Source organism: Cylas formicarius, unplaced genomic scaffold (assembly GCF_029955315.1).
Source record: "Cylas formicarius isolate icCylForm1 unplaced genomic scaffold, icCylForm1.1 PGA_scaffold_4__25_contigs__length_36172078, whole genome shotgun sequence".
Classification (NCBI taxonomy): Eukaryota; Metazoa; Arthropoda; class Insecta; order Coleoptera; family Brentidae; genus Cylas; species Cylas formicarius.
In genome coordinates this window covers 10,651,263-10,670,959 of record NW_026844334.1, presented here as the reverse complement: position 1 = coordinate 10,670,959, position 19,697 = coordinate 10,651,263, and the positions used below count along the sequence as shown (strand labels likewise).

At 32.8% G+C, this 19,697-nt stretch overlaps 3 protein-coding genes across 3 annotated transcripts; all 3 read left to right on the top strand.

Moving 5' to 3' along the window:
• Positions 1-243: 243 nt before the first annotated feature.
• On the top strand, positions 244-1,686 carry LOC132701371 (uncharacterized). Its single transcript, XM_060669217.1, has 4 exons — positions 244-451; positions 1,119-1,440; positions 1,500-1,599; positions 1,651-1,686. Exons 1-4 carry the CDS (start codon positions 247-249, stop codon positions 1,666-1,668), a joined length of 645 nt encoding a protein of 214 aa, XP_060525200.1. The 5' UTR covers positions 244-246; the 3' UTR covers positions 1,669-1,686.
• On the top strand, positions 1,674-4,378 carry LOC132701372 (odorant receptor 49b-like). The gene is made up of 3 exons (XM_060669218.1): positions 1,674-1,734; positions 1,806-1,961; positions 4,311-4,378. Exons 1-3 carry the CDS (start codon positions 1,681-1,683, stop codon positions 4,368-4,370), a joined length of 270 nt encoding a protein of 89 aa, XP_060525201.1. The 5' UTR covers positions 1,674-1,680; the 3' UTR covers positions 4,371-4,378.
• A 1,590-nt stretch (positions 4,379-5,968) lies between these two features.
• Positions 5,969-18,943, top strand: LOC132700884 (uncharacterized). The gene is made up of 13 exons (XM_060668460.1): positions 5,969-6,202; positions 7,693-7,932; positions 9,001-9,313; positions 11,021-11,120; positions 11,179-11,271; positions 11,350-11,505; positions 16,457-16,673; positions 17,137-17,376; positions 17,427-17,742; positions 18,139-18,238; positions 18,333-18,425; positions 18,566-18,721; positions 18,823-18,943. The coding sequence occupies exons 1-13, from the start codon at positions 5,998-6,000 to the stop codon at positions 18,871-18,873; spliced, it is 2,280 nt and encodes a 759-aa protein (XP_060524443.1). The 5' UTR covers positions 5,969-5,997; the 3' UTR covers positions 18,874-18,943.
• The last annotated feature ends 754 nt before the right edge of the window (positions 18,944-19,697 follow it).

The window sequence follows — 19,697 nt, the reverse complement described above, 5'->3', positions numbered from 1 at the left end:
TTATATAGCGTATAAAAAAACATTTATTATTTAAGCGTCTTCCCTACTACTGATACTCTAAGTAGGTTTTTTTTGAGCTACCCCTGTATATATTCAATTACTTTTCTGTGAATACCGGCCACAGAATAAACTTCGCGATTTTAAATTAGGATGGTTGGACAGCAGCTATACTTTAATCAGTTCTTATTATGTTATTGTGCGTCTTTTTCAGCAATCAGTAGTATCGGAATCATCATAGTATTTGTGATGATAGTATTTAAAATGCTAATGTGTCAATCAAAACCAATCGTGACGCTTTTACGAGTTGCCTTACGGGCAGATTTTGTGTCGGTTTTGCAGAATAGCAAGGAAATAAAAGCAATTTACGAATGGCACATCAACTTCGACAACAAACTCATTTCGTTGGTTTTGGGAGCAGCGACTTTGGTGGGCGTTCTCATTCCCATATTCGGTAAGATTAGACAAGACGTCATAAATGTTTGTGTGCCAGAAATTAATTTTTCTACTCCCGTCTGTAAAATACATAATTACACACCGATCTAGCGTGCGGGAAGCAGTACTTTACCACGTCAGTTTCGTTTCCCACGGATCTGAGCCACTTCGGACATTTCCGGGATTTTACCGTACGGGTTTGACAGCAATCGGATGTTTTCCGTGATATTTCTCACGCCTTGAATTGTGATGTTTGTCAATTATGACGGCCATGTCAGTGAATGAATTCGTGTTGTTTTGCGAAAATGTACCCAAAAACTATCGCTCGTAGAAAAAGTATACTATGCAACACGTTCGGTAACGCCGCTTACCGCACTTGTTGCATAATTTACTATTTTATAACCAATAAAATTTTTATAGTTGTTGTTGTGAAAGTGAATTTTCAAATCTCGAAAAAATCATTATCTCAGTTATCCTAAACCAAAATTGCAACCGTCTTTTGCCACGATTATTCGATAATAAATAAAATTTGAAATATTGCTAAGGGATATTTACTGCGATAATACTCTCAGATACTGGGATACTGTTACGGTAAATTGATATACTTTTGGTCTACTCTGCCGTGGATCTTATGCCAAACCCTCTATATAAACAAATTTCCGTTATTGAAATTATCGGTATTGTAGGCGATGTGAACTGCTACCATTATTTCAAGGAACACGCCAGAAAGAACATTACCGAAAAACCTCTGTTGGTGAACTATTGGTATCCGTTTGATAGAAATAAATTCTATACGGGAATTTTGATAGATCAGAACATTCGTCCGACCCTTGCGAGCGTTTGCATTGCCATAGTGAGCGCGTTCGTGAATAGCATCATCATTTTCATAAGACTACAACTCAAACTGCTGCAGTACAGTTTTCGGAACTTCCACAAGCTGCACCACGAAGTGCGGAGCACGTCTCACATCTTAAAGATCCTCTGCTTTAAGCACCAGCAACTCATCAAGTACGTTAGCTGCAAGCTGATCGTTAGTTTAGCTGACGCTTACGTTACCGATGTTTCAGATACGTCGAAGACTTGAACGAATCCTTCAGAACTATCATATTTTTAGAGTACCTGGTGTCTTCGATTTCGTTCGCGTCGCAGCTTTATCGGATAACCGTGGTAATGTCATCGAAGAAGTAAAAATAAGCCCAATATTGTGTTCCTTTGTAGGGATCCAGACCATTTTGAATATTGATTTATATGATCATACAACTTCTTACGTTTGCATGGAGCTGCAACGAAATCATTATTCAGGTTAGGATCCAGCGATAGAAACTTTTCCGCCTATCCTTTTAAGGCCCTATCGAATCACGTTATTTTTTCAGAGCGCAGAGTTGGCCGCAGCCCTTTTTGAAAGCGACTGGTACAACTGCGACTCGAAAACGAAAGTTATAGTGCACATAATGATGATGAGGTGTCAGAAGCCACTGTGTCTGCGGAACGGCAGTTTTGGTGTGATGGATTTGGAAGTGGGAGTCTCAGTAAACAGATATGCTTTAAGCTTAAACTCGAACTGAAAAACTTAAATACCCTTTAGATAATGAACCCGAATATTCAGCTGGTCTTCCTTATGTACCGTTTCCATTTCGGAGTATGGCTATCATCATTGCTATTTTAACTTTGGAAGCTACGAGAAGCTACGGTTAAATAAGTCAGATGACGTGACGTGTTCTCAGATTTCTGAACCAAGATATGCCCTCCTTCCAACAGACTCCTAAAATTTTTCCCTGGATTATGAGTTGCCGGATATTATATTTCGGACCTCTCGTGATGTGCGAGATATTGCAGCTTTCCCTATTTCACTTCCTGCAGGATTTCAACATCTTTCCTTATTCTTCCCACAACCTCCACGTTGGTCACATGCTCTGTCCTTGGTATGCTCAACGTCCCACGGTAGGCCCACATCTCGAAAGGTTCTAGTCTTCGCTAGAAGGATGGGTTGAGAGTCCAAGCTTCTACACCATATAAAAGGATTGTGTTCTCAGATCACATGTGACAAACGTTGATTGGAGCCATTACCTTGGTATTACTCCTGTTTCATAGATGTTATTATACGGGGAAGTATCTCGTCCATATGTTGTTTTCCCGTTTTTGGCTGATTTTATTGCTGCTTTTACTTGTTCTTTTAAAATAGTTGCATTGTTAGTGTTGGTATCTATTTGTTCTCTTTGGTCATCAAAAAGGGTTTTGATGTATTTTCCCCATAAAAAATGTAGGATAGAAATATCCATCACAAAATATATGGTTTGTGTAATAATTAGTAATTATTTGACAAAAACTAAACTAAAACTGTGGCCTGTGCCTATATTACTATTGTTACTAAATGCTATACACCGTGTGCCAAATAAAACGATCCGCTATACGATCTGGAAACCCATAGGAGATGTGAAAAAAGTTTTGTACAAAAGTTTCCTGGATTCTTCTGAAGATTTAAAATATTATAATTTTGTTGATACAGGGTGTTCCAAAAGTGTCCCCTGGACATAGACTTTGTTATTTTAAATGGAACACCCTGTGTATTTCGGCATTTTTGGAATCTTTGTTTCCTTCTTAAGAAATTCCTATTCGAATTTTGCATAGTTTATTGAGGAATTGAGGTTATGTGTTTCTTTTTTCATATTTTGGTTGCTCCATATAAAATTCTGTTGTTACGCTACTGATCTAGGTATTGCATCCAAAATTTAACCATAGACTAAGAAGATAGTGCAACATCTTCTCAATCAGTTTGACAGATCAGCTTATGCAAGGTGGTGCCGTTTTGGCACATTCAATTAACAAAATTTCAAGATTTTCAAATGGAACACACTATATTTTTATTCAGATATCAATTCTAGGACAAAAAATAAGGAAAGTTTGTTTCTTTGATGTTATATTTAAAATTTACTTATTTGTTTTTTGTCCTAGTCAATCAATCTGACAGATGTATCTCAGCTTATACAGGGTGTGCTATTAGATAGTTTCAATCTCTCATGATGTAGATAATGAACTATTTAATGTTTCTTTAAATATAAATTCTAAAGAGTTATTAAAGCTGTTAAAGTGTGTAGTATAGAGTTCAAAATTTCCAGTATTAATAGGCACCCTCTATATGTTATGCATATCTGTAGTATTTGCTAATTAAAAAATGCCTAATATTGAAAACAAGTGACCTAATGTGGGCAGCTTCAAATTCAACAAGAATTTATAATTTTATGCTATCTTAAACCTCGAATATATCAAAACGTAAAATTTTAATATAAGATAAATTACAAACTTATTTTTTGTTCTAGAATTGACATCTGAATAAAAATATAGTGTGTTCCATTTGAAAATCTTAAGATTTTGTTAATTGAATTCGTCAAATCGGCACCAACTATTTGGGACACCCTGTATAAGCTGAGACGAATCTGTCAAACTGATTGAGTAGGTTTTCCTCTCCATAGTCTGTGGTTAAATGTTCGTTGCAATACCTGTATCAGTAGCTTCACAACATAATTTTATATGGGGCAATCAAAATATGAAAAAAAAACACATAACCTCAATTTTGGCCTAAACTATGCAAAATTCGAGTAGGAGTATCTTAAGAAAGTGACCTTTATTTTAACCAAGGATTCTAAATATGTCGAAATATAGTGGGGACACTTTTGGGACACCCTGCGTCAACAGAATTATAACATTTTAAATATTCAGGGGAGTCCAAAAAACTTTTGTACGAAAATTTTTATCGTAGCACCCATGGGTTCTCAGAGCGTATAGTGAATCGGTTTATTTGGCACACGGTGTACAAATGTGCTGTAGCTTCTTAAAAATGTTCACGGATATTTTCGTTGATAAAAAGGTTTCTGTTTCAGAGACTCAAGCTGGCCTATTCGTACACATCCCTTATGAAAAATGGAGACAATATTGAATAATATCCCAGTAATCTTTATTGTGGTTTTCGTTCAATAAAATGCGTAAATTTAATTTTGAATATTTTAAGTCTTAAAATTCATATTTATATAAATGCGTGTCCAGTGACTTGCTTGGGGATATCGAAACCGTTGATATTATGTTGCTTAACTGATAGTAAAGTTATCTTCCTGTTGCGTACACATATTTCTTGAAATTTTCAAAATTTGAGTTAAGAAGTGATTTTAACAATGTCATCATAAAAAAAATGAACGCTTTTTGTTTGTGTGCTAAATACAAATGTTCTTCATACATTTATAATATTTATTCCGTCAATACATATAATGGAAAATATAACAATTGATGTTTTATATACCTAAATTAGAAAAGAAATAGATAGAAATGATAGTAACCACAGAAATGGGTGTAAAATAGTTTTTGTTACAGACATAATTTGGTATTATCACCGAAATTAATGAGATGGCATGAGAGATGAACAGGTAAGCTAGGATTATATATGTACTATTTTCATTCGTATTCTTTTATCAGTTGTGCTAATATGTCAGCTAATTTGGGCAATTAATATTTTTTAAATTTTATTGAAAATAATTTGTTGGCCGTGACTATAGATTCTTAATGCGAAAGAGTAATAAAATTTGAATTCATAATAACAGAGACCATTAAACAAAGTGAACAATTATTGGTAAAGTTAAGGTAAATTGCAATAATAGTTTTTCATATTTTGGTTTTTAAAACCTACACACCTCGAATCATTTATAAATCAGGATCACACTAACTTGCATACCAATTTGGCGATTAAAAATAATGTAACAGAAGCAGAAAACGAAACATTATTTTTTATGATTTTTGAAAAATATGTTTTTTATATATATACGCTCTGATTAATTTTTTTAAAATTAATATTAAGACAGTTCATTTTAATAAATTTTAATATATTATCAATCATCATTTTAGTTTCAAGTTAAGTTCCGTCAAAAACAACTTCAGATTTTTTTGATTATGGGTTGTTTTGTAAGAGCCGCCAAAGTGCAAAAGTAGTAATAAAAATTATAATTGGTAACTATTAAAATTAAATGAGGTTTGAGACAACAATACAATCTTGATTGGATTACAAATATATGAACAAACAGCAATGGGTGATGTAAAAAGAGAGTCGAAAAAGAAATATTTTCGATGCATAAAACTTTTCCAAGCAAAAACCTGATAAATAATTTAATAGGGGAAATCCCTTGCCGACAACCCTCGTGATTATAGACCGTGTACATTTACTCCTACAAGTTTCCTTACCCTTTTATTAGCGGCAGAACATTCTACAATTTAATCATAGGCGTAGTCAATATATTTTTCCAATAGCATTACATTTTCTTTCATTTTATCATAAAGTAACGTTCAATATCAGATTAATAATAAATCTATTCTGATGCAATTTATAAAATATTTTCTGATCAATAATTTCCGTTTGCTAATTAGCATGTTTAACTAAAGTAATTTTAACTGAATAAACGAATTATAATTTCATATAGATCCCTTAGCACGCCTCTGTTGCCCATCTCTATAAAAAAACGAACGCTTCGTCCATTAGGAATCCAGTAACATTTATGCCTTCATTGCAAATTGGTTATTGCGAATATGAACCTCGGCCCGCAATATTTCAGGTATATCAAGTGGCTGATGGTTGTTGCTGGGATTTGGAGAATTGATATTGAAGAATTTTCAACGGTAAAAAAAAAACTCTACCACTTTTACTCAGTACTGATACAAGTAGTATGTTCGTCTCCGATGTTATCGTTCATGTTTAGTGTACCGACTTTACTCCAAAGAGATACGGCAGCAGGTAATAAGATGACATTCGCGGGCGTTTTTTTTAACTATGCGAGAGAGACTGATTTTAAAATATACAGGGTTATTTACGCTATAAGGCACGAAAAAAAAACTTTTGGAATGTGTAATTATGGTAACTTTTTAAAATAAATTTTATACTATACAGGTTGTCCCAAAAGTGTTAAAAGTGTCAAAGTTGTATTCTTTATGGAACGTCGCCATCTATAATAAAATAAGTGTATGTTTACAGAACGTCTATGATACCTTAATCTTAAGGTTTTTAAGATAATTAAGGTTTTTTAAATAATTTGTTTAATTTGTCAAAATGTAATTTAATTTTAGTCCCTCAAATACAGATCTAAAGTATGTTACCGAAATCTACAGAACAGTTTATAATAATAAAAGGGTGGACAAAAAATTATCTAATGGCAACTTAAAGGGACTATAACTATAACTTGATTAGCTAGTTAGGGTTTAATTCGTCCTGTAGCTAACTATTCGCGTTATAACAGAATACGCGAAATTTTCTTTTTTGGTCTTATCTAATTAAATGTTTCATGGCACCTAGTTGCCTATGGTATTTAGAAATGACAGATAAGTCACTCAGGTGGCTAGTTTCGTCTAGTTTTGCTGTAAGGTCTAGTTCTTAAATGATCTATGAATTTATATATTTTATTTGCATTGATCATCTTTCCTGAGACTTGACATTGGTGTAAATTCTATTATTAGGAGTAAGAGTTAGTGGAGGAATTATAATTTGTAGTATTGTTTGAAACCCATCGATGTGCAACAACTGGATAGGTACTATAAACAATATCATTTTTTAACAATTACAACGTATCAGATTTTTAAAATTTTTACGAAATTTGCAAATATTATCCAAGCTATAGTGACATCTAACTAAAATAAAAATGTGCATTTTTATATTATCTGATGAGGAGGATCCATGTTGTGAACAATTGGTTATGTGTATCTAGTAGTCTATTGCCGTCAAGTCTAGGCACCTGGAGGCAAACTTTTAAATCCTTGTATCCAAAATTGCCATTTAAAAATTGCCGGATGTTTACATTACCTGACAATTTCAAATCATTCAAGTTTTATTGAGAAAATACCAAATTGCGAATTGCGCTAAGACCATAAGATAGTTAATTGAAAATTAAATTTTCTGGGAAGTTAAATGTCACTGATATAATTTAAATATTTATTATGTATTTGTAAAATTGAAATATTTAAGAAACCTTAAGGTATCAAAAATTCTTATCGAATGAGTGAAATACCTTATTTTGACCGTGGAATCAAAAAATACTATAGTAGAAAGAGTATTAAATTAAAAAAATATGTACCGATAATAAGACTTCACTAATTACAGCAGTAAAACTTTTTGAAAAGTTTGTATTTTGCACCGTATAACGTTGATAACCATGTCTATATTGTATGTATGTATTCCCTACGGGAATTAAAATTGTTTAAAATAAAAATTTGGCTTTCTTTATTATAAACTAGCAATAAGTAGCATCGGAATCATCATAATATTTGTGATGATAGTATCGAAAATGCTTATGTGTCAGTCGAGACCCATCATCAGGCTTTTGCGTCTCGCCTTGCAGCCCGACTTTCAGATAACTTCTCCTATTAATGACGATGTACGGGCGATCTGCGATTGGCATATCAACTTCGACAACAAATTGATCTCGCTGCTGGTCGGCTCAGCGACGTTGGTGGGCTTTTGCATACCCATATTTGGTAATGTTCGCACATCAACAACAGAGTAATTTCAAACCCACCATCTTAGATGTTCCCTGGGTTAAAAGAACTATAAACATTGAGCTAATGACTTCTCAATACGTTATGCTCCAAAATGTTGAAAATTAAATATTTAATATAATGATACATTTACATTTTCAACCATTGACTCGTAGCCCATTCAAATGCAGTACTCAAAATTACATTGGAAATGTTTATAAATTTGATGATTCCATTCGATTTGATAGGATGATTCGTTTTTATGTTTCAAAAATGCGATGCACCTTAGTTCAGTGAACTTTATTTAATTTACTTAATTGCAATCTCTCTGCAAAATATTCTTAATTATTTTTTTTGCAAATATTTGCGTCAGAACAGACTTTATATATGTAAATTTAAAACTCGTCATTTTTCAACTTGGTTTGATATATTTATTTATAATTAAGAATGAAAAAACTCTATTGTGAGGATTTTTCGCTTTTAACCTATTCTCTGATTTTTTGCCATGTTAAAAAGGCCAAAATTAAATGGGAATTTTACTTCCATCCTTGCAAATATAATTTGTTAGAAACTTAACCTATTAAATAATTAATTTTAAATTGCTGCAAGTAATTTTTGTCCCAATTTTAATTATAATTAATTTGCAAAATAAATAATTGCAAATTAAATATTGCAAATCCAATGGTCTAATAAAATTTGTCATCAAAACTGCCTAGTAAAGTGTCGCGTTCTGGATGGGGAACAAATATTTCTTTAAAAACTAATTATAAAATTAAACAAATTTTTGCGTGGTATGTTTCAAAATGTGTTCACTGTACTTCATCACTTAAGATTAAATTTAATTTATTAACATATTTGTTTTTAAATAAAATAGGAAAGAAAATAGAATTCAAAAAAAAATTATTTAAGTGCTGTTTCTATTCCTATTCCCTTAACTAGAAACAGCATAGAAATTTTTGCATTTTTGTTATATCTCTAGTGAAAAGAACTGTGAAACATTGCTGCTCGATAGACCTCCAATTGAATTAGGAAAATTTCGAAACATTACAAAGATAACAAATATTTTAGGTGACGTCAATTGCTATATTTACTACAAGCAGCACAGGGGAACGAACATAACAGAGAAGCCAGTGCTGTTGCATTATTGGTATCCGTTTGACAAGAACAAGTACTACACTTTCATCTTGATTGACCAGAATATTCGGCCAGTGATTGCGAGCATAAGCATCGCCATCATCGGTGCCTTTGTTAACTCTATTATCATTTTCGTTAGGCTTCAACTCAAACTGCTGCAGTACAGTTTCAAGAATTTCGATGTAATGAATTCGGAAGGTGCGCACATGCTGAAGACGTTTTGCTTTAAACATCAAGAATTAATTAAGTTTGTATTCATTTGGTACCTGATTAGTAATGTGCTAAGTCTCACTCACAAAATAAGACTAAATAAATGCAGAGTTTACAATCTCAAAAGCAATATATTTATTACAATAGAGCGCTCATATACTAATAATAACAATATTTCATTACAAATTATAAATATTCATAAACATGCCTTAAATGTTAAATTAATATTTGCATAAATTTTCCAATTATCTTTCGTTATGATCATGTTGTATTTTTTATTTTATTGTTTTAATATGTTCTTCTGATGGTGCAATTTATTATTATTGATATTTTCGCTTAACATGTGCAAAGGGGGATAAGCAAACTTCAATTTAATCTATCAGTTATATTAAATTTTCTGGGCTTAGATAATAATACGTGAATTTGATGAGTGAAAGCAGTTTGTTTGTGCTTATTTGTATATTGCTGGGCGCCATTTTTCCAAAGTACGCCATATTTTTTTTCCATGCTAGAAATGATTTTATTTGGCAATACTGTGCATAATATTAGATTTTTCTGTAAAGCATCAGAGTTGACGCAGAAGAGCCAATACAAGAAATGTTTAAGCGTTAATATCCCTATGGTATGCTGAGAGCCTAGGAATCACAGTGATGATTGTTATTTTTGTTCGTGTAATGTTCAAGGATTCAACAGAAAAAATAAGAAACAAATTGTGTATCCCAATCATGACTCTGCTATTCAACCAGTTAGTTACGGATCAGATATACCGAGACCTACCGCCCCAAAAGAACTAGAAAACGTCATATGGTCAGAATTTCACACCAGATTTCAGAGACGCCGAAGTGTTTAACCAGAGTGAATTAAATGATTTAATTAGAGATTTGCACCTTCCAAAGCAATTGTTAACGTTCAGACTTCGTGACCAGCATTTGCTGGCACCTGGCGCCACATCAAGCTGTTACCGAGGTCGTCAACGTTTTACTCAGGACCGCTAGTGTATTGCAACAATATCAGCTTCAAAATTAGAAAATTGCGGTATATAAAAGAAAAATGGCGCCTGTCTATTTACTCAAGTAAGCATAGTTTTATTGCACAATGGTAACAAACTGGCCTCGGTTCCCGTTGCATATTCGGTACATTTAAAAGAAAAGTATAAGAATTTTGGAAAATAAACTACCAAGAACATTAGTGGATGCTTTGTGGTGAAATTAAATTGCTGTGAACTCAAATAGAATGGCCCTGCTGGATGTTAAAATGGGATATATTCGGACAACGCAGCTTTCTGGCAAAAGACGAAGATTTCACTCAAAATAGTCTGAGTAAAGTCTTTTTTTTCACTTTTTTAAACTGCCGATCCACTTTTTTACTGAATAAAAAATAAATTTTTTTAGAAATATGTTTTTTTTTTCTTTAATATTTTCAAAAAAACCATACGTGATACAAAAAAATTATATAAAATCAGTTATCAAAATAAATCTGCCAAAGAGTTTAATTTTGTAGACCTGTGTAATTAAACAAATATGAATTACAACTTATTTAGTTGCTATAATTCAACTTTAAAAACGGGAATGTTAAGAAATATGGACAAAAAAAAGAAACTTTCAAAATTATTGCTTAGAAGCCAAGCAAACACTCAAACTCAGCACCTTTAAGTATTACAAATTTATTGGAAATGAATATTTTGTCCATTTGAAACAAATCGTAATGAAATAAAACAGAAGTTTACATTAATATTTAATTTTAGGTACGTCGAAGACCTGAACGAATCCTTCAAAACTGTAATATTTTTAGAGTTTTTGGTGTCTTCGATCTCATTCGCATCTCAAATTTTTCAAATAACTTTGGTATCGCTGGCACTGACATTTGTTTTTTTCACGTGAGAATTAACGGCAATTTTTTCAGGGAGTCAGACCGTTTTTTGCTACCATAATATTGACTTATACCATTATTCAGCTACTCACGTTCGCTTGGAGCACAAACGAAATCATTATCCAGGTAGTTATTAAACTATTTTCCGAAATGTACTAGGAACTAGAACATTTCAAGTATCAAGCCTTCGTAGTAACTTTTCAGAGTTCAGAATTGGCAAAAGCACTTTTCGAAAGCAACTGGTACGTTCATGATTCACAGACGAAGACCATGGTGCACATCATGATGATGAGATGCCAGAAACCTGTTTGTTTGAGGAACGGCAGATTTGGCGTGATGGATTTAGACGTAGGCATATCGGTAAATATGTCTCGAATGCAACAATTTGATTTTTTTGAATTTTTTATGCATAATAAGTTCGGAAAAAAATGCGCATATTATGTACACCGACGAGAAACTGAAATTATTTTATTAATTTAATTTTAATTAATAATAATAAATTTTAATTATTATCAAAATCATCATTATTACTTCACAATTAATTTCAGCTAAAATTTACAGATATGGAATTTTTAACAATATTGATTTGTATGAAACAATTTAGTTTATTAAAGACTGATTTTTTTCATTGCAGATGCAAAATTTAACAAGTAGAGAGAGATGAGAGATAATGGGTTTTGTTTCAGAGACTCAAGCTGGCTTATTCCTACACTTCCCTTATGAGAAATGGAAATTGAAGACAACATTTTGTTTCATTTGCGAAATGTGTGTGTGTGGTCACGATAATAATTTTTTAAATATAGCATTCACATTTAAATTTGTTTTATGCTGCCTATAGACTAAATATTCTATGATCCGCATGTGTGTTTTTTTTTATAGATATTAGGGATTTTTAATAACCAGCAATTCTGCTATTTCTGCTCATTTTAACGATTTAATGTGACATCGAATTTTGTTCTAATCAATCAACTGCACGTCTTTTATATTTAAGAAAAATTTATTATGTAAAAACATTATACTTACTTTATTGATATAGAGTTGAAGCATATCACAAGGTATCACAAAATTTAAAGTAGTGTGTAAGATGTGCTAATATTTTGTCAACATATAGTAACTTCTATAAAAACAAAATTGAATTTTGCCTTTTCGAGGACGACTTCAAATCACATTTTAACCTATGATGTGTTTGAATTTCTTCCAAGTATTTCCGGTATTATGTATATATTAAATATCTCTTAAAAAAGATACCTATATACAGTATGTCCACGTTTGGAGTAGGCAAGAAGACAAAGACTAAAAATTGAAACATATGAAAAAAATCATATCGATCTATCTATCTATTTATCTATCGAGTAGTCTTGTGGAGTTAAAATGAGGAAAAGTTAAAGGATCTAAATTCTCTGCGATGCGGCTACTATTGCATTAAAGGGTTCTAATTCATAGATTGGGCACTGGTCTCTGAGAAAGGTACGATTTGAAATATACGCAGTGATTTTAAAAACTCAATAAATTTGTCTTAAGAATCAATTTGCTCGGCTGTGTAGCGTCAACAAACACAGCGATCTAATTATATTCTTTTGGAGCTTCGATTATTACGCAAGTGTCAAGAGTTTAATAGTATATTATGCAACAAGTGCGGTAAACGGCATTTGACCCACGAGTTTATTTGACACGAGCGGAGCGCAGCGGAGCGAGTGTTTAATAAACGAATGAGTTAAAAAGTTTACCGAACGTGTTGCATACTATACTTTTTCTACGACCGTTGGTTTTTGGGTGCATTTTCGCAAAACAACACGAATACATTCACTGACATGACCGCCAGAATTGACAAACGTCAAAATTCAAAGCGTGAGAAATATCTCCGAAAACATCCGATTGCTCCCAAATCCGTGCGGTAAAATCCCGGAAAAGTCCGAAGTGGCTCGGATTCATGGGAAACGAAACTGACGTGGCAAAGTGACGCTTTCCGCACGCTAGATCGGTGAGTAATTAGGTATTTTACAGACGGGAGAAGAACAAAGTAATTTTCTCACGTCATATCCAAATATGCATTTATATTATGTTCTGTTATTTTGTTGTTTAGTACATTATTTATTAAAGAAGCTTAGGTTAAATTAAGATATACATTAAGTAGCAGTTTTAATAAGAATTGCGTGGCCCTGTCAATTTATCTAACTGTGGGACTGCATTTAATCTGTGGTTTGACTATGAAGAGAAGTATCTATTATTAAAAAATATTGAAGCATGATGGAAATATTGCATATAAACTATAATTATTTATTTTTGTTCTTGTATTATTCAATCAAGCTATATAATGAACTATTAAATGTTTCTTTAAATATAAATTCTAACGTTTTATTAAATCTATTGAAGTGTGTAGTATAGAGTCGATTTTATTCAAAATTTCCACGTATTAATGGACACACCCTGTATTGTTAGCAATATGTTTTATTCGTATATTTGGAGTATCATATCTTTAGAAAGTAGTATCATGTCTTTGCCAATACCTAACGTTGCCAACAAGTGACCTAATGTGGGCAGCTTTAAATTCAACAAGAATTTAACGGGTGTTATCTTAAACCTCGAATATCTCAAAAAGTAAGTAAAATTTAAAAATAAGATAAATTAAAAATTTACCTTATTTCTTGTCCTAGAATTGATATCTGAATAAAAATATAGTGTGTTCCCTTTGAAAATCTTAAGATTTTGTGAATTAAATTCTCCAAAACGGTACCACCTCTTTGGAACGCCCTGGCGCATCTGTCAAACTGATTGAGTAGTGCAGTCTGCGGTTTAATTTTCGTTGCAATACCTGAATCAGTAGCGTCACAACACAATTTTATATGGGGCAATAAAAATAATGCAAAAAAACACATAACCTCAATTTCTAATAGGGATTTCTTGAGAAAGTGACCTTTATTTTAACCAAGGATTCCAAAAATGTCGAAATATATTCAGATGTTCCATTTAAAATAACAAAGTTGAAGACGGGAAAGGGGATGGGGGGGCCATTTTTTTTGTGGGTATGTTGTTTTATATATGTACGTTCTTCACTGAAAATCACAAAACAGAATCACTATCTCTACATTTACCACCGGAATAGGTGAGTTTTAATCACAATATAATACAATTGCTACGATTTGGCCTCATAAGCATTTACGAATTACGAAATTCCTCAACAACAATAGTAAAGGTCTATTACACAGTGTACAACCTAAAGATAGACGAGCGGTAATAAAGGTTGAAACAAAACGTGAGCATATGAAGTCTGCATCCTTTCAAGCAAACCGCTACGCAATTAATACATTCTAAAGAACTTCAAAAGAAAGGGTGACAAATATGGCGAGTACTATCGGTTTATTGGAGACTCATAATAAATACATAAGTAAATAACAAATTAATATTATATATCGTCCATAGATATAAGTATATAACATACATACAGGGTTGACATTATTGGTAACGAAAAGCAGAACTAATTGTACATTCATAATGGTGAGATTTCAATTAACTCTTCTGGAGTACACTTTTAGAGCTTTCGACAAGCCGAATGAACTAGAAAGTGCAGGACTTCTGTAGATTTTGTCCATTAGGCACCAGCATTTAATTCGCTAAATTTGCCATATGTTAAGAACGATTAAATGTATAAAATATTGCCTAGGAGTCATACCAATGCTTAGCTGGAAGATTACAAGCTTCAATTATGTTTATACTAATATTCAAAAGTTTTGATCTGCGCTAATATCGTTTATATCGATAGATATCAGTTTCCATGAGTCCTTTTGTGCATCAATGTTGTTGGCTTACACGGCCGAGATTGTTGAGGTGAGGCTTACACTATATTTTAGGGTTGTTCCAGATAAGGTATTAGTTATGCACTTTAAAATTTCAATTACCTTTAAATTCACCAAGTTTATGAGAGACAAGATACTGCATGAGTTATTTGGTTTGTGAGAGTGAATAATAATTCTCCTGAAGTTACTCAAATTGATTACCTTTGTCGACCAAAATTTTTCTTTTTTTAGTGATTGGACGACTTATAACACTATTTAAAACTTATGCAGCTTAGATAGAAAATAAAATTATTACTTTGTTCAAAATAATTTACTCACCCTTACGCCAAATACTAAAGGAGGTTGCACTATCGGTAAGGACCGTGGATTAAAAGCATGGACAAAAAAAAAGAAAAAGAAAAAAATGATTGCTTGTGCGTAGACTGTCTAACAGTTTTTTTCACAGTTTGGATTTCATTTCAGAGAGTTGGCGTATTCGTATGAATCGCTTATGACTAGCAGCGCCTGAAATGGGAATTATTTTCTCAATAATTAAAATGTAGTTATTTGATATTTGTCCTATTCAACTGTACACAGAGAAGCAACTACCAAGTCAACTTGTTAACTTAGCCAACAAATTGCAAGATACAGTAGCCGTAAAATTATTAAAACATGACCGTAATTGTGATAAAATTAGGACAAAATGTAAAATTATGCTATTCTTGACAAACTTATAAATTTAGATATCAATTTCCGTTGGCCAGTAGTTCTAATTGGTTGTGATTCAGCCGTTGGTAGAGTTTTACGATATAGAAAAAAAAAACAGAAAACTTACTAGATATATTATGCTATCTGCCACGATATTATCGGTTGAAGTCGCCACGAAGGTTCTAGTTCCATATCGAACTCCATTTTCCTTTTAGCCGCCGATTTTAATTGAAAATCTGGATCGTTAATTTTAATCAATTGTAACCAGTAAAATTTCCGAAAAATATCTATATCCGAACAATCAATTTTCGAAAACAACTAGGACACAATAGTTTGGTGCTGTAAAAATGATATTGAAAAGAATAACACCCCTTTTGATTACAGACTAAAGTTACGTCCCTTTTGATTACAGGCAAGTCATGCAAACCACAAGTGTGTTTTGCTGCGATACCCTGTCATTGGCGACGAGCAGTTTCTTATTTCCCTTTTCAGAGGCGTAGGCCTTTAAAGTTGCACTTTTGATATTTTATTTTGGTTTGTAAATTGCCATTTAATTTCTTAAGGGTTCACTACTTCTAGTTAGTAAATGTTGATGAAGCAGTATCCGCGTTAACACCGTAACCCATAAAAATGAATGACTAAAATCCACAAAATTGAACCTACTTAAATTCATCAAGTAAATTCAAAGCGCGCCAATGATATTTGTTTCTGGAGCGCTTCAATTACATTTCTACATGCATATTTATTTAAGATCAGCCGCTTTCGCTTCAGTCTCGTGTATGAATTGAGCAAAAAATTTTTTTATTTTCGCTGACGCTTCTGTAAAGTAAAACATGAGTCACGCCAGATTCACTCAGCGATACTTTAGATACGTAAAGTGGCTCATGATCGTTGCCGGCATATGGAGAATTACGATCGAAGAATTTTCAGCACCAAAGAGAAAGTTATACCATTGCTATACCATTCTTATTCAGATGGTTTTTTCCTCGCCGTTGATTTCCTACATCTTAAATGTTCCTATTTTGTTAAAAACGGACATGCCAGCAGGTAATGTTGAATGGATTCAGGGGGTGTAAGTAAATGCTAAGTAAAGCAAATTGGTAATAAATGGTGGAATATAGTACATCGTTGTGGTGTCAAATTTGCATTTTGAAGGTTAACAACATATTCAGCAAAAAACAGTTCCGGTTAATTACCGCTACTCAGCATTCACGTAAAAAAACAGATTGTGATACGGAAATCTTAACGGACGCCAGTATCGTCCAAAATTGACATTGACAAAATTGGATAAAAAATGGACATACTAAAATCTAGGCCAAATAAATAGTTTTTAAGAAAAGGATAAATTAGTGCCTTTATCAAAAGAATCAACTTTGTCTTTCAAGCATAAACAAAATTTCTGAAATCCTTCTATCAATATATCAATACAATATTAATAAATAACAGGATAATGAATTTATTAATTTTATTATATACATACACCTTCATTCATAAAAGCTCGGGTTTCTAGCAATAAGTACTTTGGGTTTCATTACATTCTTTGGGGTGATACTCACCAAAATGTTCATGTGCCAGTCGAAACCCATCATCAGACTACTTCAGCTTGCCTTGCAGTCGGAATATCAAACCGGAGGACCCATTAACACAGAAACAAAAGCGATATACGAATATCACATAAGATTTGATAACTACGTGATCTCGATCCTTTTCTTTGGTGCCGTATTAATGGGACTCTGCAACGACGTATTTGGTAAAAAGATTCCCTTAGAATGCTGAACTTAAAATAAAAAATTCTTGTAGGTGACATCGATTGCTACATGTATTTTCAGCAACATAGAGGTACAAATATAACAGACAAGCTGCTGCCTCTTAATTATTGGTACCCATTTGACAAGAATAAACACTATGCTTTGGTTCTATTAGACCAAAATGTTCGTGCCATGCTAGCTTGTTTAGTGACGGCTATAGTGAACGCATTCGTCAATTGTATCTTCATTTATGTGAGACTCCAGCTGACATTGTTGCAGTACAATTTTAGAAGCTTCCGGGAATTGAACAGCTCAGAAGGTTCGAAAATGCTCAAGAAGTTGTGCGTTAAGCATCAAGACCTTATAAGGTAAATATGTCTAAGGGTCTGAGCCCCAAACCAGATTTGGTCTATCTGGTCAGTCTGTTTGTGTGGGAGTCTTAGCATCGAAGGAAAACGAGAAATAATACTGTGAAATAAAGAAAACTTCGCTTTTATGTAGAAAACGTTTCAATATTTGATTTTAATTATTCTTTTCATTTTTCCTCTAGGTAAATAAATTTTGTTTATTTCGTCATTGCTTTGCCTTTTTCACGTCACTTCTTTTATTGGCTAATTTTTGTAAAGTATATGATTTCCTCTCTTCTTGACCTATTTTTTGAAGTGATATTTGTAAGCTAAAGTTGGTTTTGTAGCAAAGTCCAGTTTTAATAATAATGAATTGTTTCAATCCATGATTTATTTTTTTTTTACATGCATTTTCAGATACGTCCAAGACCTAAGTGGGTCTTTCAGAACTATCATATTTTTGGAGTACATGCTTTCTTCCCTTTCACTGGGATCACAGATTCTACAAATTACCTTGGTAAGTATGTATTGTATGTATTTGGGTCAGATATCTGTGACCAGTCATATCTGTCGCTGGTGGATACAGCCTTTAGTCGAATCAACATTTTTAGGGTATCCGACCGTTTTTTATGTTCATAATGTTGACTTACACTGTCATACAACTGCTTATATTCTCATGGACGTCCAACGAGATTATAATTCAGGTAAGATTGACTTACTGTTAAGTTATACCTATGGGTAGCTTCAGAGAGAGTAGGGTTATGCTAATACGAAACTAAACTAAAAAGTTTCCAATTTCCTATAACTATAAACTAATAATTTAATTGTAGACATTTTAATTTAGAGTTTAGAGTTGTCCAGAGCCCTCTTCGAAAGCGACTGGTACCAGTTCAACTCTAAAACTAAAGTTGATGTACACGTGATAATGATGAGATGCCAGAAACCGCTCGGCCTAAGGATTGGCCACTTTGGAGTTATGGATTTGAATGTTGGACTATCGGTAAGAACCGTAAAAAAAATATATTGTGTTAATCCGCACTAAATTACAACCAACAAATTGAACATAAATTCATGCTTTGTAATATTTGACTTTTATTTCAGAGGCTCAAATTGGCGTATTCGTACGCATCAATTATGACCAGCGGAGTTTGACATAGCATACATATGCATAGCTTATGTTATGTTAATTTAAATTTTTAAATAATCTTAAAGTTTATATGCAAATTGTATATTATCAGAATTAAAATTATAACGCAATTCATTTTGATGGGGATGCATTAAACTAGAAAAAATGGAGGTTGGGTCCGCTTGAACCTACGGCTTGTATGTTGTTGCGCTACGTATGGAATACTGATATTACTGACAGGATATTTAGATACTTTAAAGACATGGTTAGAGACACAAAACACTCATTACAATGTGTTTAAACAGATTTCGAATTCTCAAACACCAGATTGAGTTGATAAAGTACGTAGTACTGAAAGTAATGCGCCTTAGTTCCCTACCTAGGAACATAACAAAAAAGAACTACCCAAAAAGCCTACCAAAAATGTACTGACCAGTTAGCATATGGCGAAATGTGTATTTTCCGCGAACTAACAATCGGGTTTGTTACAATAAGAACAAAGCTTAATTTGGATTTGGTTGAAAGGCTGCGAGATAATGAAGAAATTTGTGAAATTTGATGAGCTCGATATTATGAAAAAAAACCTGGTCGTTTGGGTTTAATGGGTAAAAAACTCGGCAACAACGAAAATATGTTAAAATGTTTGTAATATTTTGACCTGATATATATAATTTACCAAAATATATACACCAAATAATATTCATAATTTACACATATCACATTAACATTTAAGTATTAAGTGGAAACGTTATCCCACACATAACAGTTCTACAACAATCGTACGCTTTTCCTATGTACGTTACCCAGCAATCAATTTTCGAAAACAATTTATTCCCGGGCACAGTTGTTT

Coding starts and splice junctions, on each gene's coding strand:
- LOC132701371 (XM_060669217.1), top strand. CDS start 247: ATGATAGTATTTAAAATGCTAATGTGTCAATCAAAACCAATCGTGACG. Junction 452..1,118: donor CGTTCTCATTCCCATATTCG/GTAAGATTAGAC, acceptor TCGGTATTGTAG/GCGATGTGAACTGCTACCAT. Junction 1,441..1,499: donor AAGCACCAGCAACTCATCAA/GTACGTTAGCTG, acceptor CCGATGTTTCAG/ATACGTCGAAGACTTGAACG.
- LOC132701372 (XM_060669218.1), top strand. CDS start 1,681: ATGATCATACAACTTCTTACGTTTGCATGGAGCTGCAACGAAATCATT. Junction 1,735..1,805: donor GCAACGAAATCATTATTCAG/GTTAGGATCCAG, acceptor TTATTTTTTCAG/AGCGCAGAGTTGGCCGCAGC. Junction 1,962..4,310: donor ATTTGGAAGTGGGAGTCTCA/GTAAACAGATAT, acceptor TTTCTGTTTCAG/AGACTCAAGCTGGCCTATTC.
- LOC132700884 (XM_060668460.1), top strand. CDS start 5,998: ATGAACCTCGGCCCGCAATATTTCAGGTATATCAAGTGGCTGATGGTT. Junction 6,203..7,692: donor CCAAAGAGATACGGCAGCAG/GTAATAAGATGA, acceptor ATTATAAACTAG/CAATAAGTAGCATCGGAATC. Junction 18,426..18,565: donor CCAACGAGATTATAATTCAG/GTAAGATTGACT, acceptor ATTTTAATTTAG/AGTTTAGAGTTGTCCAGAGC.